This window comes from Dromiciops gliroides, chromosome 4, assembly GCF_019393635.1.
Source record: "Dromiciops gliroides isolate mDroGli1 chromosome 4, mDroGli1.pri, whole genome shotgun sequence".
Classification (NCBI taxonomy): domain Eukaryota; kingdom Metazoa; phylum Chordata; class Mammalia; order Microbiotheria; family Microbiotheriidae; genus Dromiciops; species Dromiciops gliroides.
In genome coordinates, this window is record NC_057864.1 from 408471029 (window position 1) to 408496891 (window position 25863).

Sequence of the window (25863 nt, forward strand, 5' to 3'; positions counted from 1 at the left end):
AGTACAAGAGATGACACCCAGATGTCATGGTCCTCTTTGAGAACAAAGAACAAACAACAACAGACTCTGCACCAGCTCTTCATTTCAACTGTGTCTTTCTGTCCTAGGTGTCTCTTATACACAACATTTGCTGGATTCTGGTTTCCAATCTATTCTGTTATCCACCTCTGTTCTGTGGTTTAGCTCATCTCATTCACATTCCCATTATCATCATTATGTATATTTCCCTCCATCCCATTTTCCTCTGTTTATCCTATTCTCTTTTTCTTCTGTTCTTCCTTAAAAGTCTTCATTGCTTCTGACCTCTACTAATCAGCCTTCCCATTTATACTTTATCTCCATATCTCTTATCCTCTTCCCCTCCTATTTCCTCATTGGGTAAGACAGATTTGTATACCCAAGTGAATGTGTGTGTACATACATACATATGTATGTATGTATTCTGAATACTTCCTGGTCACCATCTGAATAGTTTCTGTCTGTGAGGTGGCTAAAATTCTAGCTAGGCTGTCTAAAAATCTAATGAGTAGTCACCAATAAATTAGAAGCTTTAGCAAGAGTTTACACTTTTAAGCATTTATTAAGGAGCACAAGAATTTGGTGAGGAGAGTGAAAGAGGCCTAGATGCCTTCATCTATCTATCTCAGGAAGCCAGCATTGAAATTTCAGCTCCACTCCTCAAGAGGTCCTGGAGAAAAAGAGAGAGAGCCTCACCCCTTCTTCGTCCCACAAGACTCCTGTGAAAACTGGAAAACAGCCCATCCATACACACACAGCTCCAAGGTAATTGGTAGCTTTGATCGACAGTACCCACGAGCAAACGTCACTTCCTGACGCCAAGGAACTGACCTTCCAAGCTACATGGCTTGCCCTCAGACGCCTTCTCCTCATGGCAGAGCTTTCCTACAGTATCTCTCCAGCAGGGGGCATCACTCCAATTTTCACAATTCATTCTTTCTTCTTTGAACCAATGCTGATTAGAATGTAGTTCAAGCATTGCCCACCTCTCCCCCACCCCATTTTCCTCTCCACTATAAAAGCTCTTAATTGTACACCTCCTTTATATAAGAATTTCTCTTATTCTACCTCTCCCTTCCCACTTCTTCCAGTGTATCCTTCTTTCTCATCCATACTTCTTTTTTGGAGATGATCCCAACATAATCTACTTATACCCATGCCCTCTGTCTATGCAAACTGCTTCTAACTGCCCTCATGATGACAAAGTTCCTAGAAGTTACACGTGTTCTCCTCCCATATAAGAATGTAAAAAGTTGAATTTCATTGAGTCCCTTAAGATTATTATCTTTTATGTTTATGTTTTGTGTTTACCTTTTTATGTTTCTCTTGAGGCTTCTATGTGAATATCCAATTTTCTATTCAGTTCTGGTCTTTTCATCAGGAGTACTTAGAAGTCCTCTAGTTCATTAAGCATCTAATCTTTCCCCTTGTATTATAATGAGTTTTGCTGGGTAGGTTATCTTTGATTGTAATACTAGCTTCTTTGCCCTCTGGAATATAATATTACAAGTGCTACACTCCCTTTAAGGTAGAAGCTGATAAATCTTCTGTGAGTCTGACTGTGGCTCCACAATATTTGAATTGTTTCTGATAATTCACAATATTTTATCTTTGACCTGAGTGAGAACTCTGGAATTTGGCTATAGTATTTCTGGGAGTTTTCATGTTGTAATTACTTTCAGATGGTGATTGGTAGATACTTTCCATTTCTATTTTACCCTCTAGATCTAAGATATCTCAGCAGTTTTCCTTGATGATTTATTGAAATATGATAGGCTTTTTTTTTTCATCATGGCTTTCAGGTACTCCAATAATTCTTAAATTATCTCACCTCAATCTATTTATCTGATCATTCATTTTTCCAATGAGATATTTCACAATATCTTCTATTATTTAAAAAATTATTTTGACTTGCCTTAGCTCCCCTTGTTCAATTCTAATTTTTAAGGGATTATTTTCTTCAGTGTGCTTTTGAACCACTTTTTCAGTGAATTTTTGTACCTCCTTTTCCATTTGGCCGATTCTGCTTTTAAGGAGTTCTTAAGTGAATTTTTGTGCTTTTGCCATTAGGCCAATTCTGTTTTATAAAATGATTATTTTCTTCAGTATTTTTTGGCGCCTCCTTTACCAAGCTGTTAGTTCTCTTATCATAATTTTCTTGCATCAGTCTCATTGCTTTTGCCATTTTTTCCTCTACCAGTCTTACTGCTTTCTTGAACTCTTCCAGAAATTCTTGCTTGCCTTAGCTTCAATTGGTATTCTTCTTTTAAGGCTTTGCTTATGGATTTTTTCATACTGTTGCAATTCTTCTGAATTTATGTTTTGGTCTCCTCTGCCACTATAGTGATTTTTTCTGGTGAAGTTCTGATTTTGTTGTTTTCTCAATTTCCCATCCTATTTCTTTACTTTGAACTTTATGGGGATGAGGAAGGCCTTATGCTGACCTTCAAGTTTTCTTCATGCTGCTGTTCTCAGAGCTAGTTTTTAGTCCACAAGTTTTCAGTGCTTCCAAAGTGACTTTATTTTGGGAGAGGTAGGATACTACTATCTTGGTCTATACTCTGGTCTTTACCCAGGAAGAGTCTTTGCTTTCCTGTAGAGGCAAGGACTCTGCAGAGCTCAGATTTCCTTAATAGTCCAATTCTCATGGCCATGCATTACTACTGGAAAAAAAAAAAAGACAACAGGGCTTTGACTGTATGGATCTTTGTCACTCATGTGATGTCTCTGATTTTTAGTATGATGTTCAGATTTTCCATAGCTTTCTTTTTAAGGAGTAGACGTCTTTTAATTTTATGGCTACAATAATTGTTGCAGGGATCTTTGAGTTGAAGAATATAAAATCTGATACTGGTTCCATTTCTTCTCCTTCTATTTATTTGCCAGGAAGCAATAGGGCCACTTGCCAAGATCTTAGGGTTCGTTTTTTTTTTCATGTTAAGCTTCAAGCCAGATTTTTATACTCTCCTCTTTCACCTTCAACAAGAGGCTTCTTAATTCTTCTTTCCTTTTTGCTATGAATGCTATCATCTACATATCTGATACTGTTGATATTTCTCCTGGCAACTTTAATTTTGACTTTCAATTTGTACAGCCTGGCATTTCTCATGATGTAATCTACATATAAGTTTATTTATGACAATATAAAGCCTTGTCATAATCCTTTCCTAATCTCAAACTAATCAGTTTTTCCACATTTAGTTCTTTTTTTTTTTTAAACAGTGCAATGAGGGTTAAATGACTTGCCCAGGGTCACACAGCTAGTAAGTGTCAAATGTCTGAGGTTGGATTTGAACTCAGGTCCTCCTGAATCCAGGGCTGGTGCTTTATTCACTGCACCGCCTAGCTGCCCCACCCCCCACATTCAGTTCTAACTGTTACTTCTTTACCCATATAGAGGTTTCACTGGAGACAAGCAACATGATCTTGTACTCATATATCTTTGAGGACTTACCACATTGTTTTGTGATCTATGTAGTCACAGACTTTAGTGTAGTCAATGAAGAAATTTTCTTTTAAAAAAATTAATGTAATTCTGTTCTTTTCTCCATAATTCAGTGAATATTAGCAATTTGGTCTTTTGTTCCTCTGCCTCTTTGAAAGCAGCTTGCTCCTCTGGTAATTCTTGGTTCACATATCATAGTTGAGGCCTAGCTTGCAAGAACAGTAAGCATAACCTTGCAGGTATGTGAAATTAGTCCAATCATTTAATTACTGGCCTTCTTTAGGATTAGGACATAAACTGATATTTTCTAATCCAGTAGCCACTGATGAATTTGCCAAATTTGCTGGAGTACTGAGTGTAGCATTTTCACAGTATCCTTCTTTGGGATTTTAAATAGCTAAACTGCAATTCCATCTCTTCAACTAGCCTTATTATTAGCGATGCTTCCTAAGGTCCACATAACTTCAATGTCTAAGACATCAGCCTCTAAATCAGTATCCACACTATCATGGTTATCAGTGATTTTAAGATCTGTCTTGCAGAGTTCTGTATATTCTTTTCTCTGTTTCTTGAACTCTTCTAATTCTGTTAAGCCCCTACCATTTTTATCTTTTATCCTGCCCATTTTTGCATGAAATGTTCACTTTCTATCTCTAATTTTCTTGAAGAGATAACTTGTCTTTCGCCCAGGGGTCCCACCTGAGGACTGACTTGGAATTGCTTGAATTGGATGAGAACATACTTCAGGGTGATTGGAGAAAGACCACACCTGGCTGGCCCTGAGTGACATGTTGTTCTCAGAGGCTGTGGACTACTGATGTCAGCAGGAGATCACTTGAAGGACCTCCCCTTCTAGGGAGGAGACAGGAACTAGGAAGCAGAGGTTAGCTGGCTGGATCTTTCTCTTTTCGTTGAGGAACTGGCACGTGGCGGCAGAGATGGAGAAAAAGAGAGGAAAGAAGATACAGGATCCCATTACAGGATCCCATGTGTTGTCTTAGTCTTTAATAAATCCTTAAAAGCCTAAACTCTTGCTGAATTTATCAGTGATTTTAGTCAGCTTCTCCCCCCAAAAAACTTGGGGGGGGGCAGATTAGAACCCACATTTAGATTTTAAACATCGCACTTTCCAATGTTTTCTTCTAATTCTTTTCATTGCTCATTTAAGAAAACTTTCTCATCTTTCCTTGTTATTCTCTGGAATTCTGCCTTCCATTGGGTATATCTTTAACTTTCTTCTTTACCTTTTGCTTTCCTTCTTTCCTCAGCTTTTGTACAGCCTCATCAGATACCCATTTAGCTTCATTGCTTTTCTTTGGCATTTTGTTGTTGTTGTTGTTGTTGTTGCTGCCTCCTGTACAATACCATGAACCGCTGTTCAGAGTTCTTCATATACTCCTTTATCTAATTAGATATCTAATATATCTAATCCCTTATATTCATTTATTACCTCCACTTCATAATCACAGGGGATACTATTTAAATCATACTTGTAAAGTCTCACATTTTCCCCTACTTTCTTCAATTTAAGTCTAATTTTTGCAATAAAAAGCTCATGATTTGAACCACAGTCAGCTCTAGGTCTTGTTTTAACTGACTGTATAGAGCTTCACTATCTTTGCTTGTAAAGTATATAATGTCTGATTTTGATGTAGAACACTTGCTGATGTCCATGTGAAGAGTTGACTTTCAGATTGGTGAAAAAGTGTTTGCTATTATCAGTGAGTTATCTTGACATAACTTTTTTTCTCTCTGCCCTGCTTCATTCTGTACTCCAAGGCCATGCCTGTTATTCCAATTATCTTTTGCTTTTCTAAGTTAGCATTTACCTTTTTTCTTTTTTCCTATAATTATTGTCTCCTAACATTAGAAGAGTAATATTTGGTTGGCATTAGAATTGCCGGACTGTATATTTTGTTGAGTTATGTGATTTTCAAGTGCAATTGCTCTTTTAAATGTGCTAAAGAATATTCTGCATCCATCTAGACTGAGAGAATAAAAAGAGGATATAAAGATATGCCCCCCTTTTGTAAGTTAGTGAAACATGAAGAAAAATCCTTCCCTTCCCTCCCAAACCCCAGGGCAGGAGACTATTTGAATGAAATCACAATAGGAATGTATCACTTAACCTAAATTATCCTTCCACCACTAGGAATCTATAGGCATGTAATTCCTTCTCAATTACATGAAAAAACATGATAATGTCAAAGGAAAGAACTTCCCTGAACTCCAGGGGCCCAATTGTTAAATAGTTACTCATCAAGTGATTGATAGTTTCAAAGATCTCAAATTTCTTAACCTTAGTAAGCAGTATTAAATTTTCTGGGTGATGAGGATAATTCATGAAAGACTCAAAAACTTTCAAATAAAGAGAAACTTGGGTTTCACTCAAAGTTGACTGGGCAAAGGCTATCAAATTTAAATTTTCCTCCTTCTGTATCACCATGGTATATATGCTGGGGCTGTTATTATAGTATTATACCTTCTTCTAATAGGAGTCTCCCACTGTCAATTTTGTGCTTTAAAAAACTAGGCAATAAAACATTAAAATTATGTATGCTCTATGATGATACGACTCTGTCATTTCTGTCTCTTTCCATACACAAACACATACACCCATATATATACACATACACACATATATATATATACACACATACACATATATATATATATACACACATACACATACACCCCCATATAAATACATATATATATATACACACACACACACACACACACACACACACACATACACATACATACACACACACACACACACACACATAAAATTTCCCAATTTGGCTAAGAGCACCACAATCCTTTTAAGTTTCCCAGGTTTGCAAATTTTAATCTGTCTTAGATTCCTTCCTCTTTCTTTTTCTTTTCCTCCTATCCAAATAGTTGCTAAGTACTAAGAGTTTACACAAGAACACGTTCCCTTCTCTCACTCACATGGCCACCATCTTAGTTTGTGCTCTCAGTACCACTCATCTGTCTTAAACGAGTTTTCTAATTCATCTCTCTCTCTCTCTCTTTTCTAATCCATCCTCTATACAGCTGTCAAAATGATATTGTTAAAGCACAACTCTGACCATATGACTCTACTAGGCCCAAATTCCAGTAACTCCCTAGAATCACCTTTAGAGTTACTCTTCTTCATTTAACTACTACATCTTTTAGAAAGCCCCTTCTAAAATTAAGTTGCATTACCAACAAAAATCATAGAATAATTTTTATGGTGGCAAAGAACAAGAAATAAATCCATTGACTAAAAAAAAAGTATGTGATATGATGAATATAAAGGAATATTCCTACACCATAAGGAATGAAGAATATAAAGAATTCAAAGAAGTATTGGAAGACCTATGTAACTAAAGCAAAATGAAATTAAACCAGGAAAACAATATATCAATCAATCAAGAAGCATTTATTAAGCACTTGCTGTGGGCTAAACAGAGCACTGTGAAATAAGAAAAAGCTAAAACAATTCCTGCACTCAAGGAACTTTATATTCTAATAAGGGAGATAACATATATCTAAACAATTATATACAAGATATAGCTAGAGGAGATACAAAAGTTATTTGGTAGGTAGTAGAAATATGGTTACCTCTCCTCAATGCCACATGGGTTAAGCGAGGTTATACCTGAAAGACAACAAAGTTGACCCTAGTGTGTGTTTGGCGCAGAAGGCCAAGGCTCAAGCTGCATATCCCATAGCAGGTTCCTGGTAGTCTCAGTCCACACTAATGGACATAAAAAGGCCCATGCATGTCTGAATCCCAAGACTATGCAGGTCACCCTATGCTTTCCTGCTGACCAGAGGAGTTTTCATATGGAAATGAAGGGAGCTTCATGTACCTAAGCTACCTGCACGCAGTAAACTTGTAGAATATCCTATCTATACTATAGGAAAGCAAACCTCCTTCTGTTAAGTGTGGAATGACTTACATGTCTCATTTTGTTTCAGCAATAAACCTCCATTAACAGGGTACCAACTTGACTAAGGCCTGCCCTTTGCAGAGGGTAAAGTGTAAGCAGTTCTGGAGAGTGGCAGCCAGGGAGCTCTAGGACAGACCTGAAGGAGAAACACATTCTAGACATGGGGGACACTGAGTGCAAAGGCACAGAGGTAGGAGATGGGGTATTGTGGATGAAGAATGAAGAAGTCAGCATGGCTGAACCACAGAGCATATAGAAGATGGTGACTGTCGAGAAGATTTCAAAGAAATAAGGGCTCAGGTCATTAAATGCCCAACAGCCGAGTCTGGAGTTGATCCTAGAGCCAATGGACTTTTACTGAGCAGGGAGGAGTCAGCTTTGTGCTTTCGGAAAATTACTTTGGCCACTGTGTGGGGAAAGACAAAGTTAAGAGGCAATCACAGTCCTCCTGGGGAAGGGTTGATACGGAGACCTAGAGTGGTGACATGTGGGTGGGAGAAAAGGGGGCACATAAACATAGGGAGGTTATGTCGAAAGCACCTGATTAGATCAAGAACAAACTCAGGCTGGAAAATGCTTTATAACCTAGCTCTAATCTAACTTTCCTAGCATTAATCCTCTTCATCTATTCTTTAGTTCTGACAAAGTAACTTTTTTCTTCCTCAAACATAGCCCTCCATCTCCCAACTCCATGCACTCTCCTGGAATCTGCCTAGCTTCTTTGAAATGCTGGCTCAGTCTCTTCCCTCCATGAGGATTTACCTGACTTCCTCCAGCTCTCAGTACCTCCCTGCCAAAGCTGCCTTGTCTTTAGTTTGTACATATTTAACATACGTACCATGTTTACTTATAGTTTACTATATGTTTTTACTTATGTTTTCACATTTTCTCTGAGTCAGGCATCACTGAAATGATTAAATAACCACAACACGCTAAGGACACAGTCTATTCGCTTTTATATTTGTATCTGGAGTCCTGACTTCAGTGCCTGGCATGCAGAGTAAGCACTTAATAAATTCTTGTTGACTGGCAGATTGATATGTATTTTATTATTATAGCTTCCTACAAAGGTCCAAAACTTACTGTGCACTCAAAAATGAAAATAACATAAACCACATGTTTCTTAACACAATATGTATATTCCCCCCATATGCATGGAAATAAAATTTATATCAGTCAGATTCTATTACCTCCATTGACTTACATTCTAATTATGAGTCACTTAAAATAGCACAAGGACAGGAGTCAGGAGATATAGATTCTGCCACTGATTCAGTAACTAAGCAGCTTCATGACCTTAAGAAAGCTATATGACATCCTTGGATCTCATTATTCTCATCTGTGAAATGAAGATTATTATCATTATGTTCACAGGGCAATGACAGAAGATGATAAATGTGGGAGGATAAAGTGAGATTAAAAATTAAGTAGATAAAAAAAGAATAAAAAAGGGGCAGCTAGGTGGCGCAGTGGATAAAGCACTGGCCTTGGATTCAGGAGGACCTGAGTTCAAATCCAGCCTCAGACACGTGACACTACCTGTGTGACCCTGGGCAAGTCACTTAACTCTCACTGCCCTGCCCCCCCCCAAAAAAAAGAATAAAAAAAAATTAAGCAGGTGACAATCTATCATGGGCCTTTGAGATCATCTAATCCAACCCCCCTTATTCTACAAATGACAGAACTGTGGTCCAGAAAGCTGAAATGATTTGCACAAAGTCACAAAAGTAATAAGTGACAGAGCCAAGTTTAGAGCCTGAATGCAAAACAGGAGGGTCCTTTACCTACATCCCACTGTGTCTGTGGAAGTGCTGCTCTTAAGTGTAACGAGTGCTATTCAAGTACATAGTTTAAGGTATCCTTGCTATTCAGTTCACATTGGATGACAACCCTTAAGCTCTAATTTTCTTTGTCCTGTAGGTTCTCCACTGAGGAACAAAAACTTTAGACAAATATTTAGAAATGAGAGTTCAACTATCTGTCCCTTCCTACTCCTCTTCCTTATGTAAATAACTTGACAGGGAAAGCACAGAGATTACAAATCTAGAAAATGAATAAATTCATCCTTAAAAACAGACCCAAGCCATTTTACTTATTACAGAATATCTGATCCAAATATCCAAGTAGCCCCAGAGGAACTCACTATTTAATCATACAATGAATAATTTTGATTAAAAATAAAGTTTTCAAGAGGGACAATCTCACAAAGCCTGTGTGGAGGAATGAATAGAGAGCCAGTCTCAGACACACTTGAGTTCAAGTACCACCTATGATAGGTACTGGATGTGTGACTCTGGAAAAGTCATCCAACATTGGAGTGCACCCAAGGAATTCTCTAAAATAATCAGTTATAGGTAAGGTGTAGATTTGCATCAGTGTGGGGATTTTTCACAATATGAGTGTTTCTATGACTGCTAAAAACGAGTCTGGACTAAGAAGAAACAAAACCAGAAACTATCACTAGAGGCATCCTACTCTTTAAAGCATGACCTCAAAATTGACATAAAGATTGCTGCATCAAAGATGGTGGAAGAGAACTTAGAAGTAACTTAGTTTATAACTTCCTCATTTTTGAGATGAGGAAACTGAGTTAAGTGAGTAATTTGGTCAAGTTCACAGTCACTGTAATTGACAATCTAGAAAGACGATTTTTGTTATTACAAAATAAATACTCTGAAAATTCAAATGATACTTTTAATAATTAGTTACCCCACATTCATATTATTTCCTGACAAATGTATGTAACATTAGTCTTCAAGATGATTTCATTAAATTGTTTTCATCGTTCATATACAATGAATACTTTGACAAAGTATTTATCAAAGTACATTATCTCAATTATCCCAAAGACAAATTGAATACCACTTTATTTTGTATCTTTATTTAAAATGATCCAAGTAAAAATCATAGCCAAATTTTGAAAATGTCACATATCTCAAATTTTTTGCAAAATATTTTGGGATTGGCATCCTCAAGTAAATTTTATTACACATTAACTTTAATTTTAGAATTCAATTCTATTTTAAGAATCAATCATCCCACTTATGTTTTATTTATATTTAATTCATCAAAGGATTGTTCTACATACCATTTGGCATGACAGTGTTACACATCATTAAAAAACCATTTTCTTAGAAATGAGAAATTGAGTTTTACCAAAAGTATAATTATTCAAACAACAAGCTCAAACACTGTATTCAAATATTCAGCATCATTAGTGAGAACATCATTCTAACCTCTGGGGAAAAACATGGTTTCTTTTGCCTCTAAATTAGTTCATATTTCTCTGTGCTGGATATAGCAAAAACTAAAGCAGTTTGCATATTTAATGTTGTATGGAAGAATGACTAACCAATGCATATATACCCTTGAATACTACTACTAGACATATATCCCAAAGAGATCAAAGAAAAAAGGAAAATGATCCAAAGATATTTATATGAGCTCTATAGGTAGTAGCAAAAAAATAATATAAACTTTTAAGGAATGGATAAAAAACTATGTTATATGACTGTAATGGAATCTTATTTTCCCATAAGAAATGACAAAATGGGCAGTTTCAGAGGAAATTAGGAAGACCTCTATGAACTGATGCAGAGTGAAATGAGCTAGAAGTGCATGTGCATGTGCATGTGCATGTGCATGCAAAGACTCTAATCAAAGCAGTTCATTTTTCTTTCCCACATGAATGCACTCAAGTGAGGAATCAAGGACTGTTGTAAGCCTCCTGGTGGGAAGAGAGAAGAAGCACTAATGGCCTCTTCTCCCCGTCAAAGTCAATTATGAAGCCATTGGCATATATATGGCCCTGATATTGCTGCTGTCTGTATTATTTATTTTTGCCTGCCTAGGTGAAGCAGTTTTATAGACACAAGCCTAACCTATGATTTTTGAGCCTCCAAAAGCCAGGAGACCTGAAAGTGGTCCAGAACAGGGGTCCCTACCAGAGTCTGCTACCAACACAGCACTGGGGAACAAACTGCAGAACATAGTCCAGCAACAACTTGCAACAAAGATGCCTTGTGGAGTGACTTCATCCACAGACTATGCCACATTTGGAAGAGAATCTGGTGGAATGAATACTCTATGACAAAGGCTTTCAATTTGAGCCCATGCTCCCCATGACTTTAGAAACTTCTGCATGCTATATGGGAGTGGTGTCCCCAATGTGAGGACATGGTCTAACTTTTGTTCTAGATATACCTTCCCAGCATCTATCCTTTCATCAAAGTTGACTGATGTAAACTAATTAAATGAAACCGTAGTCCTCATCCCTGATGATGGATACTCAGGGGAACTTGAGGCAACAGAAAAGAACCCCACAATTGTTTGGGAAGACCCTTAGAAAGTTCACCCTTGAGGGGCCCAATTTATCGGTGAGTTGAAATAAGGTCCCCAAGAGTTTATAAGTGATACAATAGGATTATAGGTTTTAGAGTTAGAAAGCGATACAATTTACCTATTCCAATCCCCTAATTTTACATATGAGGAGAGTGAGCCCCACCAAGAGGTGAAATGGTTTGCCCAATGTCAGAAAGGCAGTAAGTAGCAGTGTCAGGATTCAAACCTGACTCTTCTGACTTGAAATCCAGTGCTTTTCCCACTACACCACATTATATACTTCTATTGTTGGACTAATTTTTTCCCCTAAGTTTAGCAGCTGCATTCAGGAAAACATAACCCTGGTTGGATGTGTAAGTGGTTGTTCAAAGCTCCTAGATTTATGGTATAAGCCTTATGATAAGCAGATGCAAGAGAGGTGTCTTTTCTTTTGCAATGTAAGCAAAACAAAACTAACAACAAAAAGTTTGTTCCATTTGAATAATTTCCCATTCAATCTATACCAAGTCTTACCTTCCGGTTTGTTGTTTTTCCTCTTTAGCCATTTTTCAACTGTCTCAGCACTTACACTTTCAGAAACAAATTCATCGAGTACCTGGGGGTGAAGAGAAAGATAGGCCTTCACTTTTTCATCTGTCAGACCTGGAAGAAAGGGAAAAAAAGAATAATATTTACACCTACAACATTACTTTGATAAGATCAAGAAATATTCTGAGTATTGCTATCAAAAGGGTATCACATTTCACAAAATTTGAGAAAGAGGAGGAGCTAGTACATCCAAAAACACAACTGACAAGAGACACACACACACACACACACACACACACACACACACTGTTTTCATTATGTAGTTTCCCATATGTTACCTTTAACAAAGTTTCACAACCTAGTTCCAAATTACCCTCAAGAAATGGAATTTTTGCTAAGTGAAAAGAAGCCAAGAATTTTAAGAGGTGGAAAAGAGAAGACAGTGGATTCCAGGAATAGGAAAGAGACAGTACCTTAAATCTTTCTGGGGAAATGTATAGCTCTAAAACTACAGTATCAGAGTACTAAGATTTAGGATGCAAAGTTAGAGGAAACTCAGCAATAGTAGTAAATGTTATAGTAAACACATCTATGATGTTCACCGAACTAGTAAAATTCACATATCTTCTTCCTGTATCAGAAAGAGTTCATCTTTCCAGTGGCTATTAATACCAACAGTCTATAGCTCATTTCAGATCCCATCTGAGAACCAGAATGATGCTTGACTTCAGGGTCATGAATTTCACAAGTTTTAAAATCAAATATTTTAAATGAGGCATACTTAACAACAAACACTCACAAAGAACATCAAAACATTTGCACAACTCATTCCTTAGCACAATCCCATGAGTTAAGTAATAAAACTATTATGAACTTTTAAAAAAAGAGAAAAACAAGGCTCTGCAAGGGAAGGTAAACTTTCCCATCATCTTCCAGCTATTTAGCGATATGAAGGAAGGTATCCTGACTCCACCCATTTGGGTCTTACATCACTTTACCCTCTTTAGTACCCATTGTGTCACAGAAACAATGGCCAATATGCAGATCATCAAACATGACATTCTATCTCTCACTTTCTTCTCCTAATTCTGTGCCTTTACATTGGCTAACACCTTCAATGATTTGCCATCTTAACCTTCACCCCTTAGTTGCCCCAACTTCCTTCAAGACAGCTCAAATCCCACCTACAACTACAAAAAGTCCAGCTACCAATGCCTTTCTCTCTCAGACTGCCTTTATCTACCCAATATATGTCTTGTAGATACCGAGCTGTTTACATGTCTCTCCCATTAAGATTTTGCCCTACTTTGTATTTCTAGCACATTATCTAGCACACAAAAAACCCTTAATCTTGTTAACTGATAATGGGTACCACATCACTTCTCAATATAAATGCTGCTTAAGGACCGCCAATTTATATATTTGTATGTTTCCTTATGTAGAAGGGAGATGTGCATTTTAATACTACTCTGCATATAAAACCCCACATTCACAAAATTGCAACCACAGCAAGAATAACATAACATAGTAATGATAATTGTTCATCACAGCTCCTACTCTGTTATCTCCGTGAATTAGCTCAAAGCAACTACTTTTTTCAGAGATGGTTAAATAAATAAAAAAGACAACAGATTATGTATTGTAAGAAAAAGATATAGGAATAGCAAAAGGACATGCTTCCTGACAGCTCCAAAGAGTAGGATACATGTTTTCACAATCAGAAAACTTGCAAAATTCAAAACTGTTAATTAATTCGGTTGGGGACTGAAGTCACAACTGCAGTAACTGTTTAGCTTTATCTTTTCATTGTGAATCCAAACTTTGTGTCTTAATGCAACCAGCACTTAAACTGTCTATTTAAAACCATCTACTGAACAGTTATACAAAGGAGCAGACAAATGAGAATCTTATATTTGTTCCACACCAAAAAAAAAAAAAAAGCCTCGATAGCATAAAATTCAAAAGAAATTCTACAAGTAGTCAGAAATTTATCAGATGCACTAAGTGAGGCTGATCTCCTGGAAAAGCATATTTTATTCCCTTAAGGCAAAACATACAGGATACTGTCAAAGTGATAATATATTTCACGGTAAGATAAATAGTTTACAAAATGAAAGCGCAAGCGATTTTCACTTGCACTCTATCTGAAAGTGTTGGCAATTCCTTCTCCTTGAAATTGCCCTCCCTATCCCCTTTGCCTTTCGATGATGTCACACCATCAGACCATTCTTAAGGTAACTTCTCTGTTTCTGCTTCTTTTTCCTTTCATTCTGGATCAGAAATCTTCCATTTAGTGTGTATTTACTCCTTTCTCTCCACATTCTTCCTGATAATTCCATCCATTTTTGAAACTTTGGTTTTCACTTTTATACAGATGACTCCCAAATCTGCATTCCTAATTCTGTCATTTCATTAAATTTCAATGCCATATGTCAACAGCCTACTGGATGTTCCAACAATACCACCAAATTCAGCATGTCCAAAACTAAATGCACTATCATTATCTGTTCTTATCATTATTCTAGTCACCTTGAACTAAAACTTGGAATAATCTTTTACTTATTTCTCTCCATCTCCTTTATCATCAATCCAATTCTATAAAAAATATATTCAGGATCTATTATATACAAGATATTCTGCTAGTCCTATATGTCATCCTCCTGCCCCTGCAAAAATACTTCTTTTATATTTCCTATCAATTCCTACTGTTAAAACTTTAGACTAGGCACTCAGCTCTTCAAAAACTGCTCCTGGAAACAGGTTTCATGGCACCCATCTCTTCTCCAATTGCCACTACATAATGTTTTACTGTCTTTAGAATGCCATTCTACTATTCAAAAATACCTTTAGTGACACACTAATGTGAAATTTTAATCTTGTTTTCAGTTTTTTTAATATAATTTTACCTACCTACATATCAAGCACTCCTTAGAATGTGACTTCCACTCTGATTAATTTGTCATTAATATTTCATTAATATAAAAGTTATTTCTCATATGTATATCATCTTTCTTTGCTTGTGTTGTTTTCCTCAATTGTGAAATGGCCTCTTTATTCTATCTATCTTTCAAGTTCCAGTTAAATTCATTTTCATAGAGTTAGATAATGTAACACAAAATACAAAGGTTCTAAGTCATAAAGATAGGATTTAAACTTATGTTCAATGATGCTAATTGTTTTTCAGTTCCTGTATGAAGCCCTTTTTAAAAAAACAATTTTTATAGTTTATTGGAGAACTAATGATTTTTAAAGTGTTTTAGAACTTTAATATAATAAATATGATTTGGGAATAACTTTAGCAAACTATTTTTCTTTTCTATTAGTAACAGATTTTATAAGCATCAAGAGGAATATATTCTCTCCAAAAAATATAATCATTCAAAGTTGAATACACAGAATATAAATTTCTTTTATATGTATTTACCTAGACATACACATATATATATATAAATAATATATTTCTAGTGTAAATAATATTATATGTTTATGTTGTGAATCTAGAACAATTTTACTATTGTTTTAAATGAAGACTGCTGTGGTCTACGACCACATTTTATGAAATTCCTTCTCAATTCCCCCTTGAATATAAAATTACAAGAAGGTGGCATTTGACTACTATGAATTAATAAAACAGAAAAGTTCTCTACAAAAGGAACTAGGAAGAACCTACTACAGACAGCTCATGCTTTATGTAAGTGCACCTTTCCATTATGTAAAGTGATTTTTACATAATGTGAATTTGTCCCTACCCACCTATTTCACTTAGCCTAAATAAGAAAGGTATACACAAAATAATATCTTTATGTGAGTCACAAAATATACTATTGCAGACATATTAAATACTATACTGTGATAACAAACAGAAATATGAAATGAAAGATAAAGTTGATAAAGTATGTAGAGTACCATACAGTAAAGTTTACATAGGTGTGAAGTACATGTTGCCCCTTCTCTACCCACTGTGCCTAGCCTTTATCACTGGTGGTTGGCTGCAAAACTTTTCTTTATGAAGCTATGAGCTCTCTTTTTTCTTTGTATATGTGACAATAATAGCAAGGAATATTATCCTTAACTAGTCTTTCAACTTAAAAAAAAATCTTGAAGTATCTGAATCCATCTTTTTGATACAAAAAAAAAATCACTCGAATGATAAAATGCTTCTGCCAATTGCTTTGTTGTGAACTTTTTTGTTATGATCTCAGGTTCAAAAGCTTCCCTTTCTTCTTCTGTAATCTTTGTAGGTAACAACTCAATCAGATCCTCATTCAACAATTCTTCTCCATGACCTTTGTCAAATAAATGAAAAACAGGTATGAACTTCAGGCATACTTTTTTTTTTTCCCCAAATGTTCTTCAAACATGTTTCTGTTACATCTTCCCATGCCTTAGCAACATTCCAGATTGCACGGTAAATACTATAGGACTTTCAGAAATCTCTCAATGCCATGTTCTTATCTGAATCCAAAGTTGAAACTGCCTGAGCAAATGTATATAAATAATACATCTTGAAATTCCATAAGGTGTAATAATGAGGTAGTGCTGGCAGAAGGTAGATTGATCCAACAAATAAGGATCTTCATCTATTATTTTTTGCAGGAAATCTGGAACTTTTTGCTGCTTCAATATCTGTGCTAGAAGCCTCTCCTGACACATGTACATTGCGAAATCATTCAGGTTTTTAAATAGTGAAAACGAATAACCACTTGCTGTAAATACCTGTGTTCCTTCAAGGTACTTTATCTTTACATCTTGAAAGAAGCTTTAAACTTTGGCTTGAATTGTCATCAAGCTTAAAAGAATATTCTTCCAAGTCTGGTCTTCTATCATCATCGTTAATAGTTTCTCCATCTCTAGAACAGCCCTTTCTTTGTCTCAACAGATAAGTTGACTTCATGCAAGCACTGCCCTTCTCATGCCCCTTTATCTGGAGCAGCATCTATCACAGTCAACACCACATGACTAAGTTCACTTGTTACTGCTAAGTTCACTTGATATTGGTAACTATTTGAGTCCTCCTTTATATTTTCTAAGTATGTATTTTCATTTCAATTTCCAAGTTGGCTTGCACTTACAAGTGGGTTCACTTTCCCCTGAAAGAGTACATTTGCCACCAGCAATGATGAAACTATAAACATCAGTACTAAGCACAGTATCACTCAGTGTCCAGATATCAGTGTCCCACCACTACCCTTTATGCTTCCTACATCACATAGTCTTATCCTACAGCATTTGCTTTGTGTAAAGAATTTTTCTAATATTTTTGGATGCAGATTTCTTTCAGAATTCCTTATTGTAAAGTCAAATTTACATAATGCAAATTTATGTAAAGCAGGAATTGTCTGTACTCAGCTGTTATTCTGCTCTCTGGTTCAAATTTCTTCCTCATTAGGTAGAAAGGTACCTTACATATGTTAATACATTTAAGAAAAATCAACTTACTAGAATATTGATCAGTTTTTTATCTGGAGTCCAAAGTGGGCAAAAGATTAATGTGCAGGGATTATTAAAAGGCTCCAAAATAGGGGGAAGGGTGCAGCTAGGTGGTGCAGTGGATAAAGCACTGGCCCTGGATTCAGGAGGACCTGAGTTCAAATCCAGCCTCAGACACTTGACACTTACTAGCTGTGTGACCCTGGGCAAGTCACTTAACTCCAATTGCCTCACCAAAAAAACCCCACCCCACCAAACCAAAACAAAACAAAAAGTGCCTGCTCTGAGTGTATTGCCAAAATAGGGGGAAGGGCACAAAAGAAAGGGAAAAGTGAAGCAGCATGTCTAGTTAAAAGGTATGGAAGAAAATAAACTTAGAAATTCTAAGCAAAAGTAGCTGAAATGAAATAGAATGTTGAATAGAAAGAGAAAATAACAGAAAAATATCATTCTCATAGAGAACAAATAAGAAGGGGGCGGCTAGGTGGCGCAGTGGATAAAGCACCGGCCCTGGATTCAGGAGTACCTGAGTTCAAATCTGGCCTCAGAAACTTGACACTTACCAGCTGTGTGACCCTGGGCAAGTCACTTAACCCCCATTGCCCCGCAAAAAAAAAAAAAAAAAAAAAAGAGAGAGAGAACAAATAAGAGCAAGACAAAAAAAAATACAAAGGGAAGAAAACAAGGCCAAGATGACAGTATAAAGTGCCAATAAATAAAATATGCTACACATCTTGGTTTCCTTCCCAGATGATATGAAATAGAATTATTACCCACTTCTTATTCTGTATAGTTTAATGACAGTGCAAAGGATTCAACAACTTTGGAAGTCAGAGCTAGGGCATAACAGTCAGAGGTCGTACTAGATGAACTTCAGAGACTCTCAATTAAGATGGCATATTCAGATAAGGCTCACAAATAATGTGGAGAACTCAATCAAAACTTGAACTTAAGTTCAACATGACTAACAGATCACAGATGCTGACATCCATCATCCTCTTGGTAAAATCTATTTCAAATTCAATTTGATATCATAGAGACTAAAATTCCAAACCATACAAAAGACCTAAGTTTAATATAAAATTTATTGTACTAAATTCACATTTGATAGAAACAAATCCTGTATATTTCAATGGTGACCTCATTATAATACTGTGAAGTACCTGAATAGAATTTTAGAAGAGAAGATATGCTCTCTGTTCATTACTGAATGGGAACAAAATGGAATAAACATATTACTCAGATATATATATATACATATATATATATATATATATATATATATGACATCTTTACAAAAATGATCATGTTCTAGATCATAAAAACCTCACAAAAAAGAGAAGAAAAGCAGGAATAATAAATACATCCCTTACTGATTACAATGCAATAAATATACACCTTTACTGAGAAGGATCAAAATTAATTGAAGACTAAACAACAATTCTGAAGACTCAAAGACTAGTAGAGACAAAAACTTTTTAAAATGCAACCAAGGCAGGAAAATTTATTTTTTCCTCTAAATCTTTTTATGCACAATGAAGATGAAGAAGATGTGAACTGGGCATGCAACAACAACAACATTCTAGGAAAACAACAAAAAACTTTTTTTAAACAAAGGACCAAAATAAAAACTATCAAAATTAAAGGGATTAATAAAATTGAAAGAAAAAACATCAAACTTTTAAAACTCATATTTTTTTTCTTTTTTAAGAGCTTCAAGATAATAAGATTTTTAAGGCAAAAGAAAAAATTAAGTATGTAAAAAGGGAGAAATTGCCAAAAATTAAGAAAATTATTAGAAATTGTGTTTAGTTAGATGCCAACAAAAATTGACAACTTAAATAAAACATATGAATACTAACAAGAATATGAAATATTCAGATGTTAATGACTTTTAGTAGTCACAACATGGTTCTGAATTTATATCAAAGACCCAAAGAGGAAATGGTTCATATTGCTTTGCCAAACCTTATAACAATCTAATTTTACTATTTTCACCTTTCCTTATTTAAGAAAAAAAGAAAGATAAAAGAGAAATACAAATCCATGTCTTAAAAGAATCATGCCTTCCTCCTGCACACATTGTATATCAAAAAAATAATTTATTTCTACCCACGTACATTCCTTATGAAAAGGGGCTTGCCCATGACCTAGAAAGTGGTCTTTTAATGAACCTTGATTTAATATCCTGGCAGTATTCTGACCTACATGTTCTGTTCCTTATTCCATATGAATTAACAGCCTCAGGGATCCCTAGCTTCAGAAAAGTCCTTCACCACCCCTGAATTTTTCCTTTTTATTTATTATATCTAATTTTGGTAACTAAACACAGACAAAATTTATTACACATGAAGAGAATATCAATGAATGTTTTACTGAATGTCAAAAGAGACTAAAATATATGCTACTTGTAGTGATAAAATAAAGTGTTTAAAAAAAAGGAATAATACTTAGAATAAAAGAGAACCAACTAGATCATGTTCTCTCATTCACACTGACTGTAATCAATCTGAAAGAAAAATGAAGCAATTATCCAGAACCAACTTTGGTTTTAGTACAACACAAGGTAGTTTCTTGTTCTGTTGTGTTTTTTTTTAACAAGAAAAATATTGTTTAAAGGAAATGTGTTATGGAAAATAAAAGACTATACAACTGTTTCAAATGACACCTTACAGTCCTTCTTTCATATCTAATTCTAAATATTCTATAGAATAGCAATGTATCATGTACTTCCGTATAGTTAGTTAATAGAATAATAGAACTGTGAGGTTGCCTAACTAGCCTTGATATAAACAAAAAATAAATGACTAAGATTTTAAAAGGGAAGGAAAGTCCATTAAAATATTTAATAATCACCTACTATGCACCAGTACTAGATATTAAGGATAAAAAATACAAAAGTAGACAATACAAAGAATGAGACCATCTCTACCAACGAGGGATGAATATTTTATTTTTATTCATTATTATACACATATATGTATACCTATATATGCATATATACACACATATATGAATCCCCAAAGTCCATATAAACACATAAAATATATACAGATAAACAGATATATGAAGTGGTTGCTGTTGTTTTTTTATCTTTCATTCTTGAGGAGGAACATGTCATGACTTGCACTGAATTAGGAGGCTATATAAGGTCACAAACCCCACTTTCTCCTCCAGAGTCATCTGGGCCAGTAATAAGATATATTATCAGGGCAACTGGAGATGAACCCAGATGTTTAAGATATCTGGGATTAGGTGAATTTCCCAGTAAACAGACAGCTAGTAAGTGTCTGAAGTGAGATTTGAACTCAGATACTTGACATCAGAAAAGTCAATGACGGTGCTTGAGCCATGTTTGGAAGGAAGACACTGTCTTTGACTTCACTGATCTCTACTGCCAGTGCTTTCTTTCCTCTCAAACTATCTTGCATTTAATTACGCTGTATTTATCTGTAATGGGGTGGAGGTGAGAAGTACATGCCAGGCATGGGAGATGGCTAGTGCAAAGAAACAAAAACAGGAGCTATTCTTCACATCCTCTGTGAAGAACAGAAAAAAGACCACTGTGTGAAGTAGGTGCTGTAGTATACGAGACCAGGAAAGCTGGGGCTACTTCGTGAAGGGCTTTGAAGGTTTGACAGCAAAGGTTTAATATGATTCTAGCCTCAAATGGAGGTCACCACCACTGACTGATGAAAGGAGGGACATATTCAGATCTTCACTAAAGAAAAATCACTTTGACAGCAGTGTGGAGGATAGACTGAGGAAGGAGAGAAGCTCTGATGATGGCCTAACTTAAGACTATAGCTGGCAGAATAGAGCAAAATTGTAAAATGGCAAAGATTGTATGGAAGTAGGAATGGTATGTTACAAACCTGGGATATAGAAAGAATGGTGGTGCATTCTAAAGAAATAATGAAATTGAGAAGACGTGCATTTTGAGGGAAGAGATTTCATTTTGAATACAGTGAATTTGAAATGCTTTGACAACATCCAGTTAGAAAAGTCTATTACACAGCTAATGATATAGGACTGAAGCTCAAGAAAGAGACTGGATACATAAACATACATACACATACACACAGACATATGGAAGTCACTGGCATAGAGATAATTAAACTCATGAGAGCTGAGGAGGTCATAGACAGGATAGAAAAAGGAAGATACAGATCCCACACTCTGAGAAACACCTACACTTAAGTAGTATAACTTGGATGACGAGCCAGCAAAGGAGGCTGAGACTGGATGATTAGAAAGGTAGAAGAGTGGTATATGATGGTGATGGAATAATATTATGCTGTGAGAAAAGAAAAGCAGGATGACTTCAGAAAGGCCTGGAAAGACAAGTATGAAATGATGCATAGTGAAATAAGCACAACCAAGAGAACATTGTGCACAGAGACAGCAATATTTGTAAATGACTATTCTCAAAAATACAATAATCCAAAATAATCCCAAAGGACTATTAATGAAACATATTATCCACCACCAAAGATACTGATGGAATACAGACTGAAGAATGCTATTTTTCATTTTCATTTTTTCTTTTATTCAAGTTTTCTTGTACAAAATGACCAATATGGTAATGTTTTACATAATCATACATGTATAACCCATATCTGATTGCTTACTGCCTCAAGGAGGGGAAGGGGAGGGAGGGAAGGAGGGATAAAAATTGAAACACAAAACTATAAATAAAAATGTTTATTACTCAATAAAAGGTAGGAGATTGGAAAAAGAAAGGAGTATCATGGCACATTGCTTTTTTCAAAGCACTTTACACACCTTATCCCATTTCATCTGCAATACAACTCTATAAAGTAGCTACTACCGGTATTTTATCTTCATTTTATTGATTAAAAACCACTGCTGTTCAGGAAGGTTAAAGTACCTGACTTTGGGTAAATTGGTGTCAGAAGTGAGAGATACCGTGGTAAAAGATCTGTAATAAATATTCATTAGAAAGAGTTCATTTTAGTCAAGTGACTAATAATATTGTCAGTTGGCCAAGGTGAGACCTACTGACTCCTCAAGCACATGGTAGTTATTGTCCAAGGAAGGCACTCAAAATAAAGATTGGTGGGCTAGTCTGAAATTAACTGTTTTGTACTTTAGCTAAAATATACATGGTGTATCTAAGGACAAATAATTCAATAATCCATTAAACAGTTGCTGTTGTTTGGTCATTTTAGTCATGTCTGACTCTTTATGACCCCATTTAGAGTTTTCTTGGCAATGACGCTGGAGTAGTCTGCCATTTCCTTCTCCAGGCCATTTTATAGATAAGGAAACTGAAGCAAGGAGGATTAAGTGACTTGCCCAGGGTCACACCTAGTAAGTGTCTGAGGTTAGAATTGAAATCAGAAAGATGAATCTTCCTGAGTCCAGGCCTGGTACTCTATCCACTGTACTACCCATTAAACATAGCAGCCTAGTATTTCTGAAGAATTAGCATTTACCATTATTTCCATTGATTGGGCTGTTAAAGCATTGGTAGTTTTTTTCCCTAAGAGGGGAATGACATGTTAAGGATCAGTATAAAACAAACTTTTTTTTTCGGTTTTGGTTTCCAGGGCAATGAGGGTTAAGTGGCTTGCCCAGGGTCACACAGCTAGTAAGTGTCAAGTGTCTGAGGCCAGATTTGAAGTCAGGTCCTCCTGAATCCAGGGCCGGTGCTTTATCCACTGTGCCACCTAGCTGCCCCTAAACCAAATTTTTGACAAGTCAGTGTTGAAGAACATAGAAGCCGGAGTTAAGAAAACTAAAACTAAGTATGCTTACATTCCCATATAGACTTGACACAGGCAGCAGCAAAGAAGATCTAACTGGTCTTCCTTAACATCAAACATGAAGAGAGGATTTCAGAACTGAAGTCAATGAAGGATTTTTGAAACTCTGGAAATGGTATTGGAATGTTTTGGGATTTTTCCTCCCCCAATTTTCTACCTTAAATTTGCATCAAAGAAACTGATTAGGATCTTCTTCCACAATAATAAATATGAGAGCTGACAGGTTCTCTGAACAAAGGGATGAGGTCAGGTTGAGAGACATATAAGAAGAAAGGCAAAATTTGGTAATTGAATATTTGAGGTAAATAGGAGGGAAAAGTTGAGAATAACACCAAGGTTACAGACCTGGAAGATAGAAAGAATGGGGGCAAAATAATCTAAGGATGTTCAGATTGCTTAAAAGCCATTTTAACCAAGATTTTTAGTCATTTTGAAGACTGAAAGCACATGTCTATGTTTCTACATCTGGATTATATGATAATGCCATTAAATCAATCGTTTCCTTGTTCAAAACATCAAATTCAAAACCACAGACAATTTTAGTATCCTTTTCTTTTTTTTTATTTCTGCATTAGTCATGTTATGAGAGAAGAATCAGAGCAAAAAGGAAAAACCTCAAAAAAGAAAAACAACAACAACAACAAAAAACAGAAATAGTATGGTTCGATCTGTATCCAGATTCAACAGTTCTCTTTTTTTCTGGATTTGGAAAGCATTTTCCATCATGAGTCCTTTGGAACTATCTTGGACCATTATATTGCTGAGAAGAATCAAGTCTATCACAGTTGATCAACACACAATGGTGTTAATATTGTGTACAATGTTCTCCTGGTTCTGCTAATCTCACTCATCAACAATTCATGCAAGTCTTTCCAGGTTTCTCTGAAATCAGCCTGCACATCATTTCTTACAGAATAATAGTATTCCATTACATTCATATACCACAACTTGTTTGGTCATTCCCCAATTGATGGACAACCCCATAATTTCCAATTCCTTGCCACCACAAAAAGAACAGCTATAAATATATATATATATATATATATATATATATATATATATATATATATATATTGCTGGGCAATGGGGGTTAAGTGACTTGCCCAGGGTCACACAGCTAGTAAGTCAAGTGTCTGAGGCCAGATTTGAACTCAGGTACTCCTGAATCCAAGGCCGGTTCTTTATCCACTGTGCCACCTAGCCGCCCCTATAAATATTTTTGTACATGTGGGTCCTTTTCCCTTTTTTATGATCTCTTTGGGGAAAAGACCTAATAGTGGTATTGCTGGGTCAAAGGGTATGCAAAGCTTTATAGCCCTTTGGGCATAGAATGTTTGGATAAGTTCACAGCTCCACCAACAATGCATTAGTGTTCCAATTTTTCCACAGCTTCTCCAACATTTATTATTTTCGTTTTTTGTCATATTAACCAATCTGATAGGTGTCAGGTGGTACCTCAGAGTTGTTTTAATTTGCACTTCTCTAATAATTAGTGATTTAGAGCATTTTCCCATATGGCAATAGATAGCTTTGATTTCTTTAGCAGAAAACTGCCTATTCATATCCTTTGACCATTTCTCAATTGGGGAATGTTAGTATCCTTTTCAACTCAAGACTTTTTATCTTAATCCCGTTAAGTATAAACAGAAATAAATATAGCTGAGCTCCTAAACTATATAAAATTCTACCAGTTTAGCCAAAAGGGGAATTGCCAAATACTAACAAACAAGTTTGGTCAGGTTTCTTCTTTTTCTTTAATCAGAGAATCCAATATAAGAAAAGGCTTAACATTTACATCTCAGAACTAACAAAGCAGCAGAGGGAGGTACTCACAATAATTCTGAATGGGTTGTTTCCTCTAGTGCAGGTGTTCTTAACCTGAGGTCCATGAACGTTTTGTTAAAAAAATATTTTGGTACAAGTACTACAATATAATTGTTTCCTTTTGTAATCATATGCGCATTGTCTTATGCATTTAAAAACATTATTTTCATAGGTTTCACCAAATTGTCAAAAGGGTCCAAGACACAAAAAGGTAAAGAATCCCTGATGTAGAGACTGAGCATCAAATGAAACACAAACTGAGTCAAGAAAAATCTCTGGGATGTGAATGAAACCTATTCCTCTGTTGAATAGCCTTTTCACTAACAAGTATTTGTTAAGTACTTACTGCATGTCAGGTAGGATGCTAAACCCTGGGACACAAAGATTGGCCAAAAAAAATATTCTTGACGTCCAGTGTTGTATGCAACATTCTCTACATGGCAACTAAATGGTACCTCTTAAAATGATCAGCAACATTCAACAATTAGTGATATAACTATTTAAAAATATAGGACTAATTTGGTTCATCACCAAATCTGTTATC

The 25863-nt window shown here is 35.7% G+C and overlaps 1 protein-coding gene across 5 annotated transcripts in view; it reads right to left on the bottom strand.

Annotated features, from left to right (window-relative positions):
* PDE10A (phosphodiesterase 10A) overlaps window positions 1–25863 on the bottom strand; it is an 887116-nt gene that overhangs the window by 233022 nt on the left and 628231 nt on the right. For all 5 annotated transcript variants that reach the window (XM_044000217.1, XM_044000218.1, XM_044000216.1 and 2 more), the window contains one exon: window positions 12262–12390. In XM_044000217.1, coding sequence (XP_043856152.1) covers window positions 12262–12390 — 129 coding nt within the window. The remainder of the gene's footprint in view (window positions 1–12261; window positions 12391–25863) is intronic.